Here is a 21,329-nt window from a genome sequence, read left to right as displayed (position 1 = left end):
AGGTTTAAGAGTGTTCCACGGCACAGGTGTCACCACTGAAATCCATTTTCTGGCCTGGCAAATATTTATTTGGGATGCTGAGGAAGGCACTGTGTACAGTACTAAACACAGGCATACAACTCTGTGTTTTCTCTATTTCAACAGTAGGTGCCTGCTCCTTCCTAGTGGTATACAGTCAGGCAATTTCAGTGTGAGTTTACATACTCCGCAGAGGACATAGCTGCTTGTAGTAGGTATCCTAGGAACTCCTTTCATAAAACCAAACATGGCACCCATGTGGTAAAATACGATGAATGAATATGCATTGAATGAATACAGCTCTAAATGAATTCGTAAAATTGGTCTTTTATTCCATATCTCAAGATAATCTAACACAATTGTGCCATGTAGCTGCTTTTACTATAAGACACTAAATAAGAAGGGTACAAGGGGAAAACGCTTCTCAGAAAACTCTGATGTTCAACTGAACACCTGACAAACTATGTTTTACAATAAACCTTAATATATCAAAGCGGACCAGTTCTACAGCATGAAGATCTCATACTGTGGAGGACCTGAAGAAGGACTACCCTGCTCCCCTTGCAGAGAAGGACCTGTTGTCCAGCTGCTGGGATTGCAGAAGGCTTCAGCTGCCAGTCCCTTCAGGGATGGACTCAGCTACAGAGCCCCCTCACCCAAGGCCATGTCCTTCCCAGGGTACCACATCCCAGGACTGAGGCAGGGATATAAAGGAAGGGCCATCTGGCCCAGAGGGACATCTCTGATGGGTCGTGTCATCCCTAGAGCTCCCTGTGGGGTTGGCTGCAGCTGTCAGGTCTGCACTGCAGCTAGATTTCTCCCTCTGCCCAATCCTGCTTCCTCCCCAGCTCCCACAGACGTACTTCCCAAGCAGTCCCTAATAAACATCCTGGTCTGTGTTACAGAGTCTGTTTCCTGAAGAGCCAAACTGTGATATACGTAATTTTTTGATACAAGGCCAAAACAAAACTGGCTCTACTCAATGTCAAATGGACTACATATGGTACCCACAAAATACAAGGGATACAGACTCCTAACAATTTGCTCCTAATCCTGGAGAAAGTAAGACTTGTGATGGGAAGAAAGAATGAAAGATCTGGGTGGCTTTTCGTAAAGTGGAATCTGAATTCCACATGTGAACCCAAACGTGCTGTCCTTCCTTTTCAGCCAAGCCTCTTCCTCGTAAAATATTAATTGATGTAGCACCATAATTAGATGGTCTTGAAATTTCCAATGGCTCCAAGTTTCTCTAGGTGGTCCCTGTAGTCCGTCACGGTTACTGCTACCACAGCAATTAGCAAATTGTAAGGATTTAAAAGAAAAGTACTAAGATGCCTTTCAAGGGTAGTTCACAATATCACGTGTAGATGGAAAACTATATATAGTAGTCCATAAATTAATTAGCACATATATGAATTACAGGACCAAAAGTCTTCCCTTGAAATGGTTGAAAAGAGATTATCCAACTCATTGAAATTTTTCAATCAGGGCTACAAACCTTAGACTTCGGGAACGGGGGCGCATGGGTGTATTCCTGCATCTGTTCTCTGTGGCGATGCTTTCGGTGGTACAAAAATGTTTTGATAAGAAGTGTAATTCATCTGGTGTTGGTTGATATGGTAACTGGTGCAACTTCTCCTGGGAGGAGCAGGATGACTAAAACAAACCAAAGTGAGGTTTTAGGACTAAAATTAAAGAAATTCTTTAAATGAATATGAGATCACAGCATTACATTTTGTTATATCACCGTTTTATACTACATCCTTTCCATGTAATAATTACAATAGCTAGTGCCTCAATGTATACCTTGATGTTGTCTCTGGGAGGTCAAAATGGCTTCCATATTTCATCTCATTTGTCTATAAGATAATTTCCCAAAACAAAGCTTACTCTCTGGAGAAAACCCAGGCTCTGAAAATGGATAGGACCCAGTCAAAGCCACAGCAAGAAAGTGACAATTGGAGTAAGAATTTAGGTTCATTAAATGACAGATTAGTTCACATTGGTATCCTTACTTCTACCACTCGCCACAAACACTGTGACTTTTAGGTAAGTAACATAAAATGAATTCTGTGATGTATGGTCATAAATAGGTAATGGGATCTCTCTTTACAAATCAGGCTACCCTTTGATGCAATTTCCATCAATATGTGTCCTGGGTAAAAAGGAGAGGGGATAAAGAAGATACTTGTCTTACTAATGCCATTGTTTTAAAAATTGGAATTTTCTATTTCTGTCTTCTTTGGCTTAGGTTTCTTTAAAAAAAAACAAAAACAAAAACCTTCAATGGTGGTGAGTTTTTTGTCCCTTGAATATAGATTTGCTCTTTGAAAACTGTCACTCACCACTTGGAGCAAAGTAAGGTAGAAAAGGTGAATGGCTAAATAACGCTGCTTTTAATCAATCTGAGAAATATAACTATAAAGCAAAGTGATTGCTTTTTTTGTTTGTTTTTATTGAGAGGTGAACTCTTTAAGCATTCTAACAAAAGAGATGAGGAATGTCTGAGTAATGGAAACACAGGTAGAATAAGCATATTTTGAAAGATACCCCTCATTTGAATATTCCATTCTAGGTTTTTTTTTTATTTAAAGAAAAAAACAAACGTGCCACACTAAGAGCACACTTCACAAACACTGCAGCATCACAATGCAGTAACTAGAAATTAATGACTAAAGCTTAAAAGTATCCTTATACCTTGAAATTATAAAACACCTTCTAAGTAGATACTGAGATAAACAGGACTTTTTACAGTGTAATGAGATTATTTTATAAACTATAAAAATGAGAACACTACTAGAAAGACTTACGAGGTAAACCAAAGCTCTATTCACAAAGTACAGGTATAGTCTTAAATACTGTCACTACAAAGAAAGAAATAAAACACACATAAACTAAGTCAACTCAAGAGATCAGTAAAAGAATAAGAAAATCAATGTCAGCAGGAGAGAAGCAGCAGCGATAAAAGCAAAGATGATGAAATGAGCAAACAGAAAAACAGAATTAAGGATTTGTACGTATGTCTCAAAGGTAAAGCAATGTCCACAATTCTGAATCCAAGAATTCAAAACCCCAAAAAAGTTTGTTCATAAGTATACAGTAATCCTTTTAGGTGGCAAAGCATTAATTGAACTGATGGAAAGCTATTTAAAATATGTATTTAATCCACTTAGTATGAATGTTGATTCAGGTTGTTGTAGAAATATTAATGTAGTTGATTCTGACCTGCTGACCCAATTGCTGCTGAGCTGTTGTGTACAGTACAGGGAGGATCATGTCACCTTTCTAAAATGTGAAAGTTAATTTCCAAAACACACCAGGCTCAAGAGTTTCACATAAGGTACTGCAGACCCGTGCTTGCATGGCAAGGACACAAACTACTTCAGGAGGGTGGTTCCCTCTGTGGAGTGAGGGAAGAGAAAGGGAATGGGTGCGAGGGACTTCAGTTGTATTTTAATGTTATTCATTTTAAAAGTTTATTTAACAAAAAGCTGTAGCAAATATAACAGAATATTAACACGTGCTAACCCTAAGATGAAAATTTTGTGGTTATACCATATACATAACCATATAACTGAACTCCATAGGGAATATGCTCTGGGCTTACTGATGGGGATATGTTAAAATGAATGAGGAGGTGGGATAAGTAAGTATTAGAGAAGTGAGAAGCAAGGGGCTTCTCTGGGGAGAGAGCTTCTCTCTTCTCAGTTGGAACAAACAAGGTGTAAATGGGAAAAGGGTGACACCGAACCCAAGCGACGTCGAGAGGAGTTTATGGAACTGGGAACAACTGTAGGCTCTCCAAATGGCCCAGGGATTCAAAAGGTACCAAACAGGGCCCCAAAAGTGAGTCAATAATGGACAGCAGAGAAGTCCAGGGGTCAGTTTCAGCAGAGGTCAGGAACTCAAAGGAGAACTTGTGAGTCCAACAGAGGCTGCAGGTGTCATCCTCAGGACCTCATATACTTACTGAAAAGATACTTCCGCTGGTCAACGCATCCTTGGAACAGCACTTTTACTAGAGTTTCAAGAATTAGTTTGGGAATTTCCCAATAAACTGAGTCCCATGACTTTATATTTCTAGTACGTTCTCTACGTGTGGTGCCAGTGAGTCTCATCACCCAACTAGTTTGCATATGACTTCTGACTACATGAAAAATCAAATCCACCTTCAAAGAGTGAAGAGTTACAGAAAAAAAACTGTGCTTCTAGTTCTCAAGGCAATAAGAGTTCCCCCAAAATGTTCTGAGTAATGGTATCATTCAAATAAACATTTAGTCTCTCAAGATAACCATTTTGCAAGGGACGGTATCCATATGCATGTGTAATTTTCCACTTGTTATTTATTAAAAGTAATATTATTTTATAGTCATACCTCATATTTATAGGTATTTATTTTCGTATTTCCATTCTTTCCCTCAGCAGAAAATAATTCATCTGGTAAGAAATACATGCGAGATGTCCTCCTACTGCTTCAATTCCATATTACTTATATTCAAATTAAAAATTATGTTCTGAATATTATCTTGGAAAAGCTTTGCAAATTAATTTTAACTACAAAATTTGAAGTTAAGAGAAGCTGCAATAGTAAATATTCTGTGGAAGGACTGATTCTCCACATGGCCAAATCTTTCCAATTTCAGAATAGAGCATTTTAACACTTGTGAATTTTGCAGTTTACATAATACCCAAAGGATCAAGACATGGCGTTTACCTTTCAGGGTTAGTAATCCTGGAATTCAGCTAACAACAACTATCTGTAAAACTTAAGCTGCATTTTCAAAGTGTCTGTAACTTATTTGTACATACTCTGTGTTTTCATCTCAACAACTAAAATGCATTTCTAATTAGCTACATCACAACCAGTTAACCCAGAAAATGAGACTCTAAGAGTGATTCAGGTTAGATTTAGAAAAGAAGAAAATGCAACTCCTAAGCAGTTTTGCACAATGTTCACCCTAATATATGAAGGGCGAGAACATAAAGAAACTGGGGGAAATGAGAAGCAGCATTTTAGATTTTCAATTAGCAATTTTTTTTTTTTTTTTTTTTTTTTTTTTTTGCGGTACGCGGGCCTCTCACTGTTGTGGCCTCTCCTGTTGCGGCAGAGCACAGGCTCCGGACGCGCAGGCTCAGCGGCCACGGCTCACGGGCCCAGCCGCTCCGCGGCATGTGGGATCTTCCCGGACCGGGGCACGAACCCGCGTCCCCCGCATCGGCAGGCGGACTCTCAACCACTGCGCCACCAGGGAAGCCCTCAATTAGCTTTTTTATCAATAACCAATAAGGAGAAAAAATAGCCAAACTTCTGGGCAACAGAACCTACACTCACTCCACAAATTTAACAGTTCCTTTGGTCTTTTGGTAAAAAGGTTAATTTTGAAAGTTAAAATTTGATTTTGAAGGGAAAAATAGGAATAAGAGATCAACAATTATACGATACTACCTTCTTCAATAAAATAAACACTTAAGAGAAAAGCTGCCCTACCTCTGGGCAGAAGCTGTTAGAAACACAGAATACATGTATGTGACTAAAAATTGTCTCAGGAAGCTTTCTCTTTAGGCATATATGCAAGTCAGGGACAGCAGTGATTCCAATTATGACAGATGGCCAGGTCAGATTTATTAATTATCAGGTTTGTTTTAAGAAATACCTTGTAAATTCCTTTAAAAAAAAGCCAAGCGCCTAGAACCCTTACTTGTATTCTTACTGCTACGACAAGGGGGTTAATAGACAGCCCTTCGGTTCATTCTCTGGGCCTCAGAGTTTTGATCCACAAAATGATGACAATAATGACAACCACATTATGAGGTATGTTTCTACAATTAAGCCAATCAATGCGTTGTAAGTAGTGAGACTAGTACCTAACACATAATAAGTATTTATAAAAATATAATTTCCAAACTAATCTGTACCAAATGGGGTCCAATTCTATGTAGCTCACCTTTGCTTTTTGGATTCACTTTTTAAAATAACGTATGATTTACTAGAGATGGAAAGAAGAAAGATCCTGTGTTCTCCCCTATTTTTCTTGCAAAAGAGAAATTTCTGTATCCAAACTATAATAAAACTTGACTGAAGGGCAAAGCAAGGCGATATAGTAAAAATAAAAAGGATTTAGAGTCAAGGAACATGATACACATTTGGGGCATGGGAGAGGATTCAGTGAGAGTATGTACGAGTAAGCCACAGGGGACAAGTACTCGTTTACTGCTGGTTGGGTTCTAATCGGAGACACTTAGGAGTCTAGGGAAGAACACCACTTAAAATTTGAAAATTATTCTTTTTGCTTTTTGGTCAATCAATGTCAGCGTTCATGTTCACACTGGCGGCCCATACTTTCAACATCTAAAATATGTGTATAACTGAGTCACTTTGTTGTACGGCAGAAATTAACACAACATTGTAAATCAACTATACTTCAATTTTTACAAAGTAAAATAAATAAAGCTCCGTGGAGACAAATATCTCACAACATCACTAATTTAAACTGAGAAAGCATGTATCTGACCCACTGAATCACTTCTAGTAATTGCTAGGGCTCCTGTTGAAATGTAGTTTGTGGCAAGAGTATCCCTTCTTCCTCTATCCTATTTTCATTGTTTCATCTTGTCTCTTTACTGATCTTAATCTACTACTAAGTTCTTTTAGTCTCTCCTTAAAAGAAAGTTCTTATCCAGAAGGCACAGATTTAAGGCTTGACATTTTTTTCCTTTGAATGAGAAAAACTAAAAAAAAAACCTCTGCATATAAGCCACACAAGAAAAAAAACGACCCAGGCCATCAAAGTTTAATGGCATTTTCAGTACTAATATCACTGGCATGGAGCCAACGCAATGAAACCAGATTATGTTTCCTCCTCCCACCCAAAACACCAAATAGTATGAAAAAGAAAGCTCCCAATCTCCTCCCAACTGGTGATCCGGGGACTCACTCAACTTGTGCATCATAGTTTAAAAGCGTGCCGCAAAAAGTATGTCCTTTTAATGTTTGTCAGCTCATCATCTGATGTGTTGCCTACTCTGAGGGGCACATATGCAGAATTTATCCTTTCCTTCCTATCAGGAAGCACCCAGAGAAAGCACTGCCTGTGTAAGAGCTCTGGGGTGTGAGAGAGGAAAAGTCGGGCACTTACAGAGACCGTGGAGCTGGGCGTGTTTGTCCCATAGCCAGAGGAGGGCAGAGAAGCCAAGGACCAGCGGCGTCCATCAGTCCTGGTGAGAAAGTGAGATTAGCTTAGGCCAACACTGGATTACGGTTACATGGGAACCCCAGGGAAACCGAGTATTTTTAGTTGAACAAATGACACAAACACAGTCAGTGAGGATGTGGAAATGTTCAGCAAGGGCCAGAGTAAACAAACATTATACAGCAGGTTGACTTTTATTTAAAGTGAATCAATACACCCAAACAAGCAGAAAGTGAATGGGGTGATCCATATTATTGATCTCTCACTAATACACTTTGACAAAATGAATACCAGGGATAATTACATCAGTCAGACTCAGCAGATTCAGATGAATAAAAACAGAAAGGGAGGAGGAAAAAACACTCTGATCTGGAAACTGATAACCGGGGCCATGATCTTTGGAAGGGCCTGCATTCCAGCATGGTGCAAGAGCCTGTGGGGACTTCCATTGCATCCTCAGGACTTTCTGCTTATTATTTTCAAGGGAGCAGTCCTACTCATCACACCGAGGGGAGAAGGGATCGGGGGGCTCAAGACCGGCTCCAGCCTTAAGTGGCAAATAATTTGAGCACTAAGAAAGTGACTCACCTTGTACACAGACTCTCTTAAGAGTTATTATACCTTCTGACACGACCTGGCTTTATAAAGTGTTCCAGCAAAAGCCTCTTGCAGGGTTCATGAGCATGCAGCCCAGCTCTAGCCAGTGAGAGGGAGGGAAGAATGAAAATTCTCCACTAGTGATAGAGCCTAATGCAAAGAGTAGGGTTACCTGCCCTAATCGTAGAGGCAAAGCTGTCAGGAGTCTTAACAGAGTATGGTTTTTATCTCCAAGTCGTAACAGGATGGATTGCTTCTGGGCTGAACTCTGGCTATGAATTATAGTCATTACAAGGGTCTCAGATGAGTTGCTGGAGTAGTAAAGACAACACTGTCGCTAAGGCAAGGGGACACCAGAAAGTCAATTTTTTCTGAAATCTCTGGCATTCCAGAACCATTAATTTACTAGCAATTTTGAGTGGACTATGCCTTCAAAATCACGTAACAGTGTGAAAACAAATATACACACATTTGCCACGAGGAATACAGGAAACACATACTTTTCTAAAGAGCTATACTGCTTTCTGAGATGCAGGATCATAAGTAGACTTTTTGTAACTCATGATTAGATTAATTTACCAAATGAGAGACAAGAGTAGACCAAATTTACCACAGACACATTCACAGTAAGTTGAAGTCAAGGAATTCACCAGCATTCGACTTGAATCTGAGAAATGTCACAAGCAGATGTTTATGTAAAAAACTGACATTTTAGCCTAAATTACAGTCAAGGGAGAATACAATCATAGGCCGCCAGGGATGTTGCCTCCAATAAATGTAAATGGTCCACAAAGACAAAATGGAGAAATTCAGGTGGACAAATCACAGAAGTAGTACAATGTTAAGATTTTAGTAAAATTTACCTGTCATTTCTGTGACCACGATTGGAGTACAATTGAATCAAGTATGGTTTTTTTTTTTAAAAAAAGAAGCAAAATAAGATGTTTGTAAATATACCAGATAAAAGGAATGAAAAGAAATAAATCACATGTTCTCTATAAATAATTTTATACTACTGAAAATGTTAAAAGAAAATAATTCTAAAAACATACTTATAAAGACATCTGACCATCAATTAAATGGACACAGGTTGGATCTAGTTTATTTACCTAATTATTAAAGACTTAACCCATTCCTGGACTTTCTATTTTAAACAGCTCCAATTTTTAAATGGACTTGTTCAGTCCATTTAATAGCAATTATCAGAAACTAGTCTCTGGAAAGAGTGAGGGACACAATTTCCCCCACCATGATTTTGCTTTGTGATTCCTTAACTTTCCTTTCCCTCAGCTATCAATGAACATATTTCAGATGAACGAACAACTCCAAGAGGAGACATGTTCTTATTAGTTCTGAAGCATAAATTACATTTGCTTACTCTGGAAAACACACAACTAGAAAGATGTTTAAACAAGAATATGCTCAGTACTCTGTGCAGCCACGGACCAGAAATAAGTTATGTCTCATAAAGTTGCCTAAGTTGTCCGTGTCTATTTACTCCAATGGAGCACAAAGGACCATTGCATTTTCATTACCATGACAACTGCACGTCAGAAATTCCTATATATGCTATATACAGTGCTTAAGAGAGAGCATGCCCTTCTCTGAAGAAAGCTATCACACAAGTATAATTTGGATCCTACTAACAATGTTCTCTTTTCTTTGTAGCAGCTACCAGTAAAATGTTACCTGAAAACAAGAGTACATTCTTGCCAAAGCAACAAGGCTTTTTTGAAAAGAGTGCTTTCTTTGTGGGTAGAAATCTTAATGTTACACTAAATGAAAAAGTAAGAAGGGAAAAACACCTGATGGGAACACAGGATACAAAGAGATTGGCAAACAAAAAACAAAACCCCCCAAAAACCAAAAAACCCACATCATTTCAACACTAACCACAAAAAGTTAGATTAATATGGTATACAACAAAGGAAGAAAGAAAAGTCCCTATTACAACTGTATGAAGAGGAAGATTTCTTTGTTTGTTTGTTACAGTCATCTGGTGTGAAACATTTTACGGTCTAGCTGATATTGGAACAAGATGAATTACGCCAATATAATGCAACCAGAGTAACTCTGCCCACCAGTGCTCAACAAGTGTCTCATGACCTGACCTCTCAGCAGGCAGGTCTGTTCCAGTAATTTGCTTATGGAAATATATTCTGAGATTTAACCTGATAAATAACAGCTAGACAGCTAGGAGACATCCACAACGATTATTCAGGGCTCTATTTCCTTTGTAAAATTTTTTTTAAATTTTTAAAAATTTATTTATTTATTTGTGGCTGCATTGGGTCTTTGTTACCGTGCGCAGGCTTCTCATTGCGGTGGCTTCTCTTGTTGCGGAGCACGGGCTCTAGGCGCATGGGCTTCAGTAATTGTGGCACGTGGGCTCAGTAGCTGTGGCTCACACGCTCTAGAGTGCAGGCTCAGTAGTTGTGGCGCATGTGCTTAGCTGCTATGCAGCGTATGGGATCTTCCCGGACCAGGGCTCGAACCCGTGTCCCCTGAATTGGCAGGCAGATTCTTAACCACTGCGCCACCACGGAAGTGCCTCTGTCTATATTTCTAATGAAAATGAAAGCAACTTATGTTACCTAAACCTCTACAACTTCTGGGGAAGGCAGAACAATGTCATTACCTCCAGTTTACCACCACCAAGGAATAAAACATTAAGTAACTCCACAATCAGATGGATTGTAAACCAGCTTCATCACAGTGATTAGCAAATTACAAAATATGTTTCCTTGCTCCAGACAAAATCTACTACACTATGATGCTCATTTTCATCCTTTTATTTTAACTCGATACTAAAAAATTAACTTGATAATTTTGCTCTCAAACACCTATTAGATAATATGGAAAGCAAGTGTGTGTCATCCTATTTCCCAGTCTGAAATTCAACATTACAGGGGATGTCTACTGGGGGGTAAATTATCGCGTTATAAGTAAGATCAGAAAAGATTAATAAGTCTGACCTTTATCCCGTCACCCAAGAATAATTTTTAAAATAGGACAATCTCTCCCCTCTGTTGGACTGACTATACAAAATGATAAAATGTGGGACTCCCTAAATGGCATTACTTCCTAAAGGCTCAGAAATGCACGCCAAATGGTAGGGAATGGAGACCCATGGAATTTCCATGTTTCTTGAATGAAAAATCAACTTTAAAATGGAAGAGAAAGATGACTGATGTCAAATAAAAATAGGCCAATTTGAGTTCACATAGCAAACACAGGGTTCTATTTACTTGAATAAAAGTTCAAAAAGATGATCACTCATGTCCTAATCTAAATTAATGCTTTTTGAAGAGTGTGGAGGGAGTTCCATCTGGAAATTCCTGCAAAATGAACCAGAGGTCTCCTGTGATAATCTTCTGTTACGGTTTACGGTTTATTTGTCGAAAATTAACATGCCTAGGGGTTTGTGTATTTTTTTTTTTTTATAGCATAGAAACCAGATTCATCTGTCCTCCAGTCAGCCACTTAATTATTAGATTCTCTTCATTTTTATAAATCTGGCAGGATTAAAAGACCGATTTCAGTCACGTTTAAATGTGGGCTATAATGACATTTGCATTTTCTTTCTACTTAAAGTAATTAAAGGCATTCCCTTTTTAAGAGAAATGTATTTTAAAGACTATGGTATGTCCTCTTTTTTTAAAATCAGTTTTTATAAGATTTCCCTTTTCACTTAGAATGGTACCACCACAGTGAATTAATATTCATCGGGCAAACAAACACAGGCTTTGTGAGACCAGCTAATTGTCACATTTTCTTTATGGTGTTTAAATGAGCACTGAAAGTATCAAAGTTGGAATTGGGGAAAATTGGGGTGTCGGTCTCAGGAAGTTCATTGGAGATCACGTCTTAATTACTCTTGTGTCCTCCCTATGGTGGAGGCCTGGTACACATAGGCATTTACCATATGGTGGGGAATGTGTGATTTTACAAAAGAATCTTAATTTTCAGGAATTCTGAAAATGCTGCAAGCAGATCCTTTTCTCTGGATTTAGTTATATAAAATGCATTGAATGCTGACAAAAGACAGTGAAGACGTTGCAGGTTTTGCTCGTTAGTAACATGTGTTAAATCTATTTTTTTAACCTACCTATGTGTCTTAATTAAATGCTACTTTAATTCATTTCAAGGTATGATTAGGTCTCTGAAGAAAATTTAACAAATATCTAGGACAGGGACTTCCCTGGTGGCGCAGTGGTTAAGAATCCACCTGCCAGTGCAGGAGACACGGGTTCGATCCCTGGCCAGGAAGATCCCACATGCCATGGAGCAACTAAGCCCGTGTGCCACAATTACTGAGCCTGAGCTCTAGAGCCCGTGAGCTACAACTACTGAGCCTGCATGCCACAACTACTGAAGCCTGTGCGCCTAGAGCCCGTGCTCCACAACAAGAGAAGACACCACAATGAGAAGCCCGCGCACTGCAATGAAGAGTAGCCCCCGCTCGCCACAACTAGAGAAAAGCCCGCGCGCAGCAATGAAGACCCAACGTAGGCAAAAAAAAAATATATATATATATGTATATATATACATATATATATACACACACACACACATATATATAGAAACAGGCCATAAAATGAATTCATTCTGAATATGCAGAAACCTCGCTAAAGGGACAATTTTGTTTTCCGTGTGTTTTTCCTGGGTGGAAGAAGGCAGGGTATACACGTGTTGAGAGGGATGACGGAACCCAGGAAGGTGAAGATTTGAATGTGACAGGGTGAAGTACACTAATTCCACGCACACAACACAGAAGAGGTGGCCGTGTAGACTCCTCTGACTGGGAGAAATCACAGTAGAAGATCCAGAACTGAAAAGGTTTGATAATAGATCATATGCCCACTGTCCTCTGAGCAACAATACTTTCTCATGACTCACTGACCCAGATATGAGACATATAACTTTGATACGTGGTGTCCAATTCTAACTCAGATAGGAAGAGCAAACATAAAACACCCTCATGGCTTTATCTCAGGGAGATCACTAAATTGCTGGCTTGGTGCCCTCAAGGAAAGGCATCTTAGAGTTTATACCTTGTGATCCCAAGTAAGGTCATTTTTATTAAGGGGGGAAAAAAAAGGTATTTCAACAACAACAAAAGCAATTGTACCAAGACATATAGGTGAATCAAGTTCTTATAATATAAGCTCATATAATTCAGTAAAAATCTGTTGATCATCAAAAGCATGTATGAGACACTGCACTGGGGATGGGAGAAAAGGTGGAAATGGTTTTCTCCTGCCCTCAGTAAGAGCCCACCATCTACGAAGGACCAAGAGAGGTACATATAGCTCTAAAGGGTAGTGGAGGGCGTGGGCTGGGGGGATGGGATTCTCCACGTAACACTTCATTATTCTACTCACAAGAAATCCTTACCTCCGTGCAAATGAAAAATGGGCAGAGGCACTGGGGGAGAAGTTTCTTGGACTATCTTGAGGGCTATTTCCTGTAGAGAGAAAGAAGAAAAAAACGTGACATCATGACTTTGTTTTTGTATCTTTACCTACATCCAAAACCTTCTTCTCTTTAGTAGTAAGGTTCTGTACACTTTCGTAAAATGTCCATCTCCTCAAAAAATGTTTTACTTTTACTTGGAGAAGAGACAGGGGGTCAGCTTGAGCTCCAGCACAGCTTTCCAAGTGTGTAATATATGAATAAACAAACCTACATCACCAACCAGCAGTTTTCCATATATTTAACAACCTAAATATTTCAGTCCTACAGAATAATGAATATACAAATGTCCTGGTTCCTACTCTTCCAGATGTTAACATTTCCAACAGCAGGATGGATGGAGAAGTATATGCTTCAATTGGGAGGGTGAGGCTTTCTATTTTAAGGAGGCAGTCTTGATATTTTTATTTACAGAAACCGAAATAAAATTCTGAGTTCTCAAAAATGAATCCTCATATTTCAAAGTACATATTTTAAAGGGAGAAATGTCAGAACAAGTCATAAAATACTGGGGAGAACCCAACAGTTCAGACCTATTCCTCAAATGATCCAGCTCTATCTCAGCATGGCCTAGTGGCCCAGCAGGACTAACCCTTATCCGTATTTCCTTCAATAGTCTCTCTGCTCCTAAGCAGCTGGGTGGTGACTGGCCAGGCAGTCTTTAAAAGCCACACACAGAGGCTGGCAGAGGGTGTCTTCCCCAAGTCCTCTGGAGGCAGGTGGAGCACGGGTTGCTTTCTGTAAGGCGGCAGCTCCTGGGGGACTTGCTACTTTCCCCATCAGAACATGTAACCTGCTACTGACCACTGAGAAAGCTTGGCAGGCAGCAGGTGAGGGGAGGTTCAGGGCACTCCAGACCACCCTGCTTCCCTCTGCATGTTTAATTAGGTTGAGAATTTCCTGAGGACCGGATGGGACTGTAGCTGGTGTAAATAAGGAGGTTAGGAAAGGCGGCAAACTAATCCTGTATGTTCTTGAAACACAGAAAATAAATCAAGAAGACATGTTTAATCCTTAACAACAAGCCAGTTGCCACATTACTGATTTCTTACCAGAAGTGACAATTGTAATTAGGGGTAAGGAATACAAGGCGGCACCTTCAAGTCAGTACCTAGCTATAAAGGTAAACAATTTATTACCTGTGTGCAAAAAGAATAGATTAATGCATTAAAGTGGATAATTTCAGTGTTACCTTGAGGACTTCTGGACTGGCTACACCTCTACGGAAATTTTTCAATTAAAGTTGCAGATTTTATAGTGATGGCACCAACAGATGCCATTAAGTTTCTGACAGACAGCACAATTAAAGCCATTTAACTGGGAAGCACTGAAAAGCCCATTTCTTTAGGGATAGAGAATCGAGAAGCATTTCCCCCCTGCAGCAATGAAATTTATCATGCCTTTGCATCTGTTGTTCCTTGGGCCCCTGGAGAAATGGATTCTGCATTTGCCATCCAGCAATCCAGGACTCTTTCTGTCCATTTATCTACACAGCTAAATTAAGTTCTTTGAACTTTTCCCAACAGCCTTCATTCCCCCTGCCCCCCCCTCCCCAAGTTAGTTTGTGCATCACTCTTCATATTCCTTAAAAGGTCTTGATTTCAAGATGGCTAGAAATCTTGTTTCTAAAGGGAAACAAATCAAATGCCAGAAATCTCCATGTCGATTTTGTTTTTATTTGGGAAAAAACCGTTTGCTTTGCTCACACCCCACACAGAGCAAACTACCAGTAAATTATGAGGAGAAACAAAACAATTGATTGAAGCCAAGGCATTCTGAGAACAATCCCTGCTACCCTATTCACTGAGAATAAATAATAAGGCCAGTGAAACTTGGCACCAAATTCTTAGCCCTGTGTTCTTTGTAAAGAGAACACTATATCTGGAGATTATATGAGATCAACCAGAACAACTAGAGAGAGCTTATTAAATGTTTTTAAGACTCTGAAGGAGGGAGAGACAAGGAATTATCTTAAAAACCTTTTCAGTTTTAGAGATTTTAAGGAGTGGTCCCCCAGGAAGCTATGTAACATCTTATAATACATGGCGGACCATCACTTTGAGGATGAATGGGCAGAGATGGAGATACAGAGGTAGGTTAATTTAACTCTGCTCTTTACACAAACAAACAAACAAACAAAAAACCCAGGGCTACCATTAACCATTTCTCATCTTCGGGTTTTGTCTTCCTATTCCATGCTGCCTTTTCAGGCACTTCCACTGACAATGGTCCTCAACTCCAAGCTATAGAGCCATTCCTATTATCTTACTAACCACAGATCTTTCTTCTTGTTTCATGTCTGACTGAAGAGCTAGCTGAAATGCAAATATACACGCCCCTGCATTACCACAAAGGCCCTTAAGTGCAACGGGATATTGGAGAAAATGAAGGTGGCATGAACTAGACTGATAATTCCTTAAGGACGAGACACTATAGCTTAATTTGAGGTCAGTTCAGCAAGCTGGAGATAAACAGAAGGAATGGAAGGACTTCAGGAAGGGGACAGAATCAACCCAAACACAGCGGGGCAATGCAGTGGAGACAGGCTCTCTACAAGCAGGGAATTCAGACTGGTAAAGCCAATGAGTTGTGAACTACATGTATTGGTACTACCTAGTGGAAGGCCTTAAGAGATGTTTGGATGCAAGAGAGATGCTAAGAGATTTTAAGCTGGCATTGAGTATGCCGAGTGGACAGATGTGCTGCCAAGGAGAAGGAGCTAGATTAGGACATGGAAAGCCAATGGAAAGGATATTCTGGTGAGCAAACCAAGGGTAAATGGTGATGGATTAGAAATAAGTCATGAAAAAGATTACAGACTAAAAGTGACTGAGGCTTCCAGTGTGAGTAGACTGTCCCATTAACAGGGAACTTTTAGAGAGAAGTGGGGCAGTAGTAATAGTAGAAGAAAAGGGTAGATGAGTATTCTAGACATTTTTGTCATTTGTTACAGAAAATTCCTCTATTTTCCTTAGGGAGAGATTAGAAGATTAGCAGATTAAATAGGCAGAAGTCAATCTTCGAGGTCTTTGTTCTTATTTGAAATAAAAATTGATTTCTATGTTGTCTCTTAAGTCTTAGGGGTACTATTTTATTTTATTTTATTTTGCGGTATGCGGGCCTCTCACTGCTGTGGCCTCTCCCGTTGCGGAGCACAGGCTCCGGATGCGCAGGCTCAGCGGCCATGGCTCATGGGCCCAGCCGCTCCGCGGCATGTGGGATCTTCCCGGACCGGGGCACGAACCCGTGTCCCCTGCATCGGCAGGCGGACCCTCAACCACTGCGCCACCAGGGAAGCCCAGGGGTACTATTTTGTTATACAAAACAACACTAATTTAGAACAGATTGAATTATAAAACACACCTTATATAGTCTTAACTTAGAGATGAGGACGAGACTGTTGTGGATACGCACAGCACTTCCCCAGGACAAGAAAGTAAGCTGGATTGAAACCAGAGTCCTATACTTGACCTTCACTGCTCACAGCACTGCTCTCTGAATTCATCCACCCATCTGCAAAGCAATACCTGAGAGACTCTCAAACGAAAACTGGTGCCAGTTAATTCTCTGCCCATATGTGCGACACTTGCTTAGAACACAAATCCAGCTGTTCCCAGGGATGTGCTGCCTCTTGGATGTTTGAGTGCCATGACACTTTATAGACTACTGTTTCTGACCTGGGAAAGGAAACCTTAGTCCTGGTCAGGTGTTGAATAGGTAATTAACTCCAGGATCCCCAGGGGCAACTAGCGTGGCTAATACACAGGCAGTACGTCAAAACAGTACTTTACCTAACGGAGCTACACAGGGTGCCTCATTTTAGAGGCAGTTATTGTTAAGAAAGTGATTTCCAGATTAATTAAATTGTTTGATTGCTTTGTAATTAGGTTGGAGAAGTCCTGTGTCTTTCCCACAGAGAAACAAGCTGCAAATCTTTTTAGAAGGCATATGCTATACCCACTATACATTATTAACGTGCTTTTAATAGCTGTCTGTTCACAAAATGATAGTTTCTGGTTGCCGTGATTTTCTATCAGGACTTGAGGGATCCAAGAATTAATGATAATTGCCATTTGAAACTCCTGGTAGATCAAAAGGGTAAGTCCTCACTTGAATCCTCGTTGTCATTACTTGGTGATCGGCTTAAATTCGCTGTGACTTTTTTACACCACAACAACCAGCGCTGTGTTTCTTAATCGTTCTGCAGGAGATTCTCAGCGACGAATTGACACTGCTGAAAAACCTTAAGTCGAAACTTCACAGGACCAAACCTAGGACCCCCTCACAAGATGTTATGGCAGCAGATAAAGGGGGCAATGGAACAAGTTATGCAGGGACCTCAAGCTGAGTGGACTTTGAAAAATAACAGTTCAGTTTCACGTGAGAACTTTAAGTCTATGCTACCAGATCCAGCGGATGCCAGAGAAGAGTTAGAAATCCTCCTTTCACTTAGCTGTCTCAGAAACTGGCTCCTCTCCGGATATAACTGCAGAATATTAATTAAACCTGGACAGCTGTTTAGACTCTAGGTGGACAGAGAGAAACCTTGATTAGCCTTCGGTGGCATTCTCTCAGGGTAAGCTGTGAAGTGTTCACAGCAGGCCAATAAATAGATTTTTATGCCTGGGTTTTCAAGTAAAGAGAATTATGTACAATAAATCAAGCCTTTCTTAAAATCTGGCCTCTCTGAGCCTCTTTTGGTTTTCCCATCCCTGCCATATTGAACCTTCTTACCCAATACCACTACTCACTGTCATCTGATTAATTCATTCAACAAATATTTATCAATATATAAATGGTGTGATTTGATTTGCATTTTAGAAAGAGCCCTCTAGCTCTTCTGTGGCCAATGGGCTCTAAGCAGGCACAAATGCAGGAAGCAGGGGAGATCAGTAAGGAGGCTACCAGCATAGACAAGGTATGAGATGATGGTGGTTTGGACAGGATGGGAGTAGATCTCAGGTATGATCTGGTTGTAGAGACAACAGGATTTACTGAAAAACTGGACTGAGTGGAAGTATGGGGGAAAGAACAAAGTATTGCCATTTGCAACAACATGGACAGACCTGGAGGGTATTAAGTCAGACAAATACTATATGATACTTTTTAGAATCCACATAGAAGTGGTAATACAAATGAATCTATATACGAAACAAAACAGACTCACAGATATACAAGACAAACTTATGGTTACCAAAGGGGAGAGAGGTAGGGGAGGAGGGACAAATTTGGTGTATGCGATGAACAGATACAAACTACTATATGTAAAATAGATAAGTAACAAAGGATTTACCGTATAACAGAGAATTATACCCAGTATCTTGTAATAACCTATAATGGAATATAATCTGTAAAAACAAACAGGCAAACAAACAAAATAACCAAAGCACTATGCCATATGCCTGAAACACAATCTTGTAAATCAACTATACTTAATTAAAAAAATGCAAAAAGCCCCTGAAAATCTGGGTGGGATTTATGCTCTTTTATTTACGGAGGCACCACCTCAAATAATTTTAAATATATTAAAATGTACTTATGTTTCATATTATATGCAATCACATGTAACAATGTTACACTTCTTAGATGCAGCATTTATATTACTCAATTAAACACTGAAAGTTCTATTATAGTTTTTTATTGTACTTGAGAGCAAATAACATTTTTCCAGCTCACATTATTCAGTACCTAACAGATTTAATAGCCCTGATCTGTTTGATATAGCCAAACTAGAAAACAGTGCTAGTTAAAAGTTTGCAGAGAAGGAAAATTCTATAGGCTGACTAGTGAAGTTTGAGGAATGATAACTTCAATCATTCTGTATCATGTCACCACAGGTAAAACAGAATGAAGTGTAACGACAGGTATACTGTATTTCATTTCTCTCTTCTTCTCACTAACATAATTCTAAATGCTGGTGAGGGATAAATTTTGGTTATACGTGTGGACACACAAAAAGCATATTTTGAATTCTCAGTGCCTAAGCTAGTCCCTGTAACACAGTACACTAGAAATGTATTTTTTTCTAATTCATCAATTATGTATTAAGTTCTTTTTATATACAGAGCTTTGAGTTACCTGCTAGAATAGATTAAATAGGTAAACAAGACCCAAAGAGCTAAAAATCTACTGATAGAAGATCTGTACATTACCAACTCTAGACTTATCTTGTGAAACCAGTTCTGGATCCTTATTCACGTGAAAAAGAAATTTTCTTAGATCAAAGCCCTTAAATGTGTCAAAATTACTCACTAAAAACAAACTCTCGATGACACCACACAGAGAATGTACTATGTCACAACAGACACTTACAAAATGGACACACCCTGCTTTCTAAGGAATGACTGATGAGCTTATAGGGTGGAAAACACGTAGGGAGTGAGAGAGATACCCAATAACAGGTCAGCTTCTATGTCCTAAGACTCTCACAGATGCCTATTGCCTCCATTTCATGAAACCATTCCTCTGAAATTTGTGCAGTGTATTTGAAATGCTGTGTCATTGACACGAATCTCTTGGAGATGTGTTATGATGGGCTCTCGGGGATGTTTTAGCTTTTCACTGACCCCTCCTTATTACTCTGAATTGATGTCATATCTCAAGGTGATCCCAAGTAAAGACTGGTGAATGTCAAGAGTGATGAAGAAAGTTGATTTTTAGTTGTATGTCTTCCTCCCATCTACAGTCATTCATCTTCCCAGCAACAGAGAAGAGATTACTTTTAGCCTTTGTTTAAAGTTACTGAGAAGCGTCTGTAAGGTCAAGGTAGGGGAGGTAAGAACATAGCTACTGTAACAGATATTCCTAAGTTTCATGCAGGTTTATGAAATGTGATGCGTTTTATTGATCTTAGATAATTAGTCTCTGAATGTGGATAAAAGACTGAGTTAAAGAATGTAATCTAAGGTGTGCATATTTTTTTTTCTATCTTACATGAAGGGATTTCAATTCTTTAACATAATTAGATACAAAGAATTTCCATCTTTACCTGGAAGAGGGGTGGACAATATCAGAAAATTGGTTCCTCTCAGACTGTTTGCTTCAGTTGCTGAGTAATTTCTAGTCAAAGAGGCAGTATTTAAATGAAATGCGGCACATCCATATAACTTGCTAAAAGTAATCTGAATGTATTCTCTATTATAAATCTCCTCCTTTCAGCTCCCCTTAAAAATATAAGTACTAAATTTAAGGTGGTCCTACTTAACAAAATGGTAAATGTTCCTTTGGCTTTTGATACAAAGGCATTCATTCCATCTGAAAGAAGCAAAATACGTGTTACGTATTCTTTTAACAGTTAATTATGTTCGGTTTCTAACTCCAGAAATATCTTGAGAGTTAAAAGAATTGAAGACATTCAGTTCTACTGTTTCATAATAAAATAATATGTAATGTGCCAAGTATCTAATAAATCAGAATGCTGACTTTCAGTTCCCATAAACCGTTCTATACAAGATCTTAGAAATTCCCTGGCCCCGAGACTCTCCTCTAATACTTTTCTCCCACTCTCCTCTTCCACACCCTTACATCAATAAACAGTTCTCAATATGAGGTGCACAGGTGGATTACCTGGGAAGCTTTAAAATGCTGATGCCTGGCCCTAGTCTACCCCTCTTAAATGAAGTGACTCTAGTCAGCTGCCAGGGCTGAGAACTACGGCCTTAGAATTTCCTTGTACTCCGTAAATCATGCCCAAGACTTCATTAGCCATTTAGAGTTCTCAATCAGGAAATCTTGGATTTTTTACACTCCCCCCCTTTCCTTCTACAACTCAACTTCCCCACCTTCTTGTCTCAGCTATACTAATTCAATGTCCCTTTTATACATTTACTTCACTCTGACCTCCAAGTAGTCTCAAAACAAGACTAAGACTGGAAATTTCTTCTCCATCAACCCAAACAAATACTATCCCACTATGTCAACACTGCAGAAATCCCACCTGCCTGCAGGTGTCCTCTTAGGTTAATCAAGTAAGTTAATTACACTTCTTCTACCCGAGTCCTATTGCTATTCTCCTCTAAACTCAATTATTTCCACAATTTCTCCTTTCCT

The 21,329-nt window shown here is 39.3% G+C and overlaps 1 protein-coding gene across 5 annotated transcripts in view; it reads right to left on the bottom strand.

Annotated features, from left to right (window-relative positions):
* MAST4 (microtubule associated serine/threonine kinase family member 4) overlaps positions 1–21,329 on the bottom strand; it is a 568,007-nt gene that overhangs the window by 59,191 nt on the left and 487,487 nt on the right. For 4 of the 5 annotated variants that reach the window (XM_065873944.1, XM_065873945.1, XM_065873946.1 and 1 more), the window contains 3 exons: positions 13,203–13,272; positions 7,155–7,233; positions 1,517–1,674 (listed from right to left, as the gene is read on the bottom strand). In XM_065873944.1, the coding sequence (XP_065730016.1) occupies positions 1,517–1,674; positions 7,155–7,233; positions 13,203–13,272 (307 nt within the window). Of the gene's footprint in view, positions 1–1,516; positions 1,675–7,154; positions 7,234–8,668; positions 8,678–13,202; positions 13,273–21,329 lie in introns of all 5 variants that reach the window. The other variant, XM_065873943.1, reaches the window with a different exon arrangement.

The sequence above is a fragment of the Phocoena phocoena genome, chromosome 3 (assembly GCF_963924675.1).
Source record: "Phocoena phocoena chromosome 3, mPhoPho1.1, whole genome shotgun sequence".
NCBI classification, from domain to species: Eukaryota; Metazoa; Chordata; class Mammalia; order Artiodactyla; family Phocoenidae; genus Phocoena; species Phocoena phocoena.
The sequence above is the reverse complement of the archived record's forward strand: the minus strand, read 5'-3'. Positions and strand labels throughout refer to the sequence as shown.